At 31.3% G+C, this 3835-nt stretch overlaps 1 protein-coding gene across 1 annotated transcript; it reads right to left on the reverse strand.

Moving 5' to 3' along the window:
* Positions 1-1582: 1582 nt before the first annotated feature.
* Positions 1583-3629, reverse strand: LOC140446498 (uncharacterized). Its single transcript, XM_072539053.1, has 4 exons — positions 3618-3629; positions 2891-3200; positions 2171-2830; positions 1583-1941 (listed from the first exon to the last, which is right to left on the reverse strand). Exons 1-4 carry the CDS (start codon positions 3627-3629, stop codon positions 1583-1585), a joined length of 1341 nt encoding a protein of 446 aa, XP_072395154.1.
* Positions 3630-3835: the final 206 nt, after the last annotated feature.

The following is a 3835-nucleotide window of genomic DNA, read 5'->3' on the forward strand; positions in this document are numbered from 1 at the left end:
TTTGAGCACATATACAAATTAAAACATTTTCCCTTAAGTTTACAAAAAAAGTCGGGCAATAGAGGGCTGAGATATTTATATTTCACTATATGCTCTATCATTTGGTTTTCATTTCAAATTAGCACCTATGACGAAATTTATAATATCTAAGATCTAGTGCTTTCATATGAAACTGGAATAAAACACTTGGTAGATAATATTTATTCGTTTTGAGTACACTTTTTTTAGAACCTAGTAAGGTAACAGCACCAGTTATTGGCCTCTTAAGGAGAGCACGTCGATATATCTATGAAATGTTTTGTCACTGTGGCCTATTGTAACTATTTTTAACACCATGGAATTTTATTATTATTTTTACATATTGAAAAATTTTATTACGTTAATATTTCATGTGTGAAAATATTTTATATGTGTTCTTTTATAAACGTGCAAATGAACCAGTTATTGGCCACCCTGTTCCAGTTATTGACACCATATGTGTTAGTGATTGGCCATCATTTTTAAAGAGATAAGCAAGGATTTTGTGATGAGGGTGGAGACACATGTCAAAGTAAACTTTTATTTTTTATTTTGGCAAGATTCGCAAACATATACTTGATCTGTATCGCCATAGAATCTTGTTATGCAAGTTACATGATATGTTCTAAGACACATTTGGCATCTAATGCCTTCTTTACACTCTGTAATATTTAGTTCACATAGATAACACGCACCTTTAGTAACTTTTTGGTTTTTAAAATGTGATGGAATGTTTGATACCAAGTTTTTATTTTTAAAACGCGGAAGAACGTTTGATACCAAGTTTCGATTTTCAAAGTGTGAGGAATATTTGATAATAAATTATCAGATACAATTGTAATTTTTGTTAAGGACTGATCTGTATTATCATCAAATAATTTCCGTTTGGGTACAATTTTTTTCTCAAGGCTTGGAGATTTAGTGTGGGCGAGAAATATTTTCGGAGATAATCTCAAATTCATTTCTGGTGTAGGTGAATGCTTAAAAATGTCAAAATTATCTTGGTTATTTACAGAGCTTGATGATTTTGTGTGAGAATGAGATTCTGGTATAGGAACTTTGACAAATTCAGGTAGTGGTGGCTCAAAAACCTCAATATTGTTACTTCTACTTTCCTGGTTTAGAAGAGAAAACACTTTCAATGCTTGTTTTAGCTTTTTTTGATATTTTTCAATAGGAATGTGAACTTTTAGACCTTTTTTTAATTTTGTTAAGGTCATTTCTATGGGTTGTCTACTTTTCTCTTCAGACTTAAAAGTTTTAGCCAATTTTTTGGGGATTTTTATTATTCGAGCTTTTTATTTTCTTTTGATTTTCCTTAATACTCTGGTTTTCTTTTCTTTCAAGTTTCCTCTGTTCCTTTTTACGCTCCTCTTCTAATTTTTTTTCCATTTTTTTTTCTATTTTTCTTCTATCTGATGAAGTTAGAACAAATGGAAGCTTTTGAGTTTCCTTCTTTCCTTTTCGTGCTGGAGTATCTGGCCATATTAAGTAAGTCGCAATAGATTTATTTGTAGCATTTACAGATATATTTTCAGAAATGTTTAGGGATTTCTCGGGTTTTTTAACCTTCTCTAACCGTTTTCGTCAAACTTGATTCAGCTTGATTTGTATATTCTTGTATTCTTTGCATGTTAAAAATTTCATTCTCAGGTACCATCAAGGTTTCGTTCTCGATTTCAGGAATGTTTACAATTTCAGTATCATCTGTTATTACAGGTATATCATTTATATCGAAAATTACTTCACTTGTGTCTAAAAATTTTACTTCTTCGTTTAAAATATTTTCTTGTTCGTCGTTTGTAAAAATTTCTACCGAGGATTTTTCTGTAAATGCTGAAAAGATTTGTTCCAATATTTGGTAATCACCAGATTGAGTTTTGCAATTATTTTGGCGTAGCTCTTTAATTTTGTCATTGCCAACTATTTCACAAAATTTTTTATAAGCAATTGTTGTATTTGGATCATTAAGTGTTGGTAAATCATTGTGCTCATCAAGATTAGCTTCAGTTTCAAATTATTTTCCAACATATTTTGAATAGTCAAGAGCAGAAGAATTCCAAGGAAATATACCGCATGTCCTAAACCCACTTCTGATAACATCTGGATTTAACCTATCTATAGCAGATTTTAAAACAGGGGCAAACTGTACTTTCGTTTACACTTTTTGGGGGTTTGTCTCTCCTAAACTGAAGCACAGCTTTGTCCCAAAAAGTTTTTAGAGGCTTAAATGTAGCCACATCCGCTGGTTGCAATAATCTCGTGGCATTAGGATATAAAGCTACTAAAATAATTTTTAAATCTGTACAAAGTTGACTTGTCTGTACAGTTAAATGGGTTTTATGCCCATCAACAAAAAGTATCACCGGACGTGTAATATTATTTCGATCTAAATAAGGGTTAAATATATTTTCAATATATTCATAAAAGTTTTTGTTGTTCACCCAACCATTTTCAGTTAAACCAATACCCCACGAATTCGGCACAGCACTTAGTATATCATTTGGCAATCTTTTATGGGGATAAATTATCATAGGAGGTAAAATATTGCCTATTGCAGAAAATGTGAACATAACTGTTAAGTTCACCTTTGGGTTATGTTCAATTTCATAGACGTTTCTGGAACCCTTTATAGCCAAAACCTTTTTATTTTTGGGACATAGATAAAAACATGTCTCGTCACCATTGAAGATTCTTGTTGGGTCTTGAAGAAGGTCTGGAAGTCCTTTTTTATTTAGATAAGATTTTATGTTGTCAAACCATTTGGTAATATCCCTTTGGTTAATGTTTGAACTTACTGATGTCACTCCCTCTGAAGTCCTTAGCGAAATGTTGGGATTGCGTTTTAGAAATGCTCATAGCCATGTTCTACCTGGTCTATTTTCAACAAATGGATTAACTCTAGGGTTACTCTCTAAAAATGATTTAACGAAGTTGTTAATGTCGTCAACATGAACAGGAAATCTTCTATTTTGACAATGAAAAATCCAGAGTTTCAGTTGTTCCTCTTCATCCTTCGAAAGAAATGGATCTGGTCCATGGGTTATCTTGTAATGAAATTTTTCACTTTTCCGGTAACTTATAGTGGCTCTGGGAATATTAAAAATTCTTGAGGCTTCTCGCTTACTCATACCATTTTTAATTAACTCTAAAGCTTTTTTAACATCGTTTTGGCATATTTTCTAAAACAATTTATAATAATTAGTTATTGGCCACATATAAAACACTAGTAATTAACATATGTCAATCACTAGATTCTTAGAAAATCTAATGTTTCAGTTATTGGCCATCTAGGCCAATAACTGATACATTGATAATTTCATGCATTAGTGGTTGGCCACCTTAAAATTTACGTTATTTGTATAAATAACGTTATATTCGATATTCAGTTTGGAACAGCACATACACCATATTCTCATAAAAACATAAAATATAAAGTAGAAAGTAAATTGCAGTATATAGTACTTACCGACCAACACAAGTTTCTATAGGTAAATAACAAAATTTCGGTTGCAAACTAGAGGCACAGAACAGTGTCTCATTCAACATCGAATACTGACTAAAATTTAATGGTTACCTTGAAACTAGATATGTCATACTCTAGGAGACATGTTGGCAAACTTAAAAAAAGTAGTTAGAATTAACAAAATACCAACATTTTCCTAATTCTAATCAAAACATATTAGTAGGCCAATAACTAGCACATGGCCAACAACTGGTGCATTTACCCTATATAAAAGAATAAATATTTGTCTGTTCAGTGTTTTCCAAGTCTGTAAAACATAAACAGGCTTAAATATTAGATTATACATTTATT

Source organism: Diabrotica undecimpunctata, chromosome 7, assembly GCF_040954645.1.
Source record: "Diabrotica undecimpunctata isolate CICGRU chromosome 7, icDiaUnde3, whole genome shotgun sequence".
NCBI lineage: Eukaryota > Metazoa > Arthropoda > Insecta > Coleoptera > Chrysomelidae > Diabrotica > Diabrotica undecimpunctata.

What these genes read in the sequence shown, in the direction of transcription:
- LOC140446498 (XM_072539053.1), bottom strand. An exon ending in ATTTGTTGAAAATAGACCAG is followed by an intron (nt 2,831 to 2,890) that starts GTAGAACATGGC and finishes TAAGGACTTCAG; the next exon opens with AGGGAGTGACATCAGTAAGT. An exon ending in CCCAAAAAGTGTAAACGAAA is followed by an intron (nt 1,942 to 2,170) that starts GTACAGTTTGCC and finishes TTTGTGAAATAG; the next exon opens with TTGGCAATGACAAAATTAAA.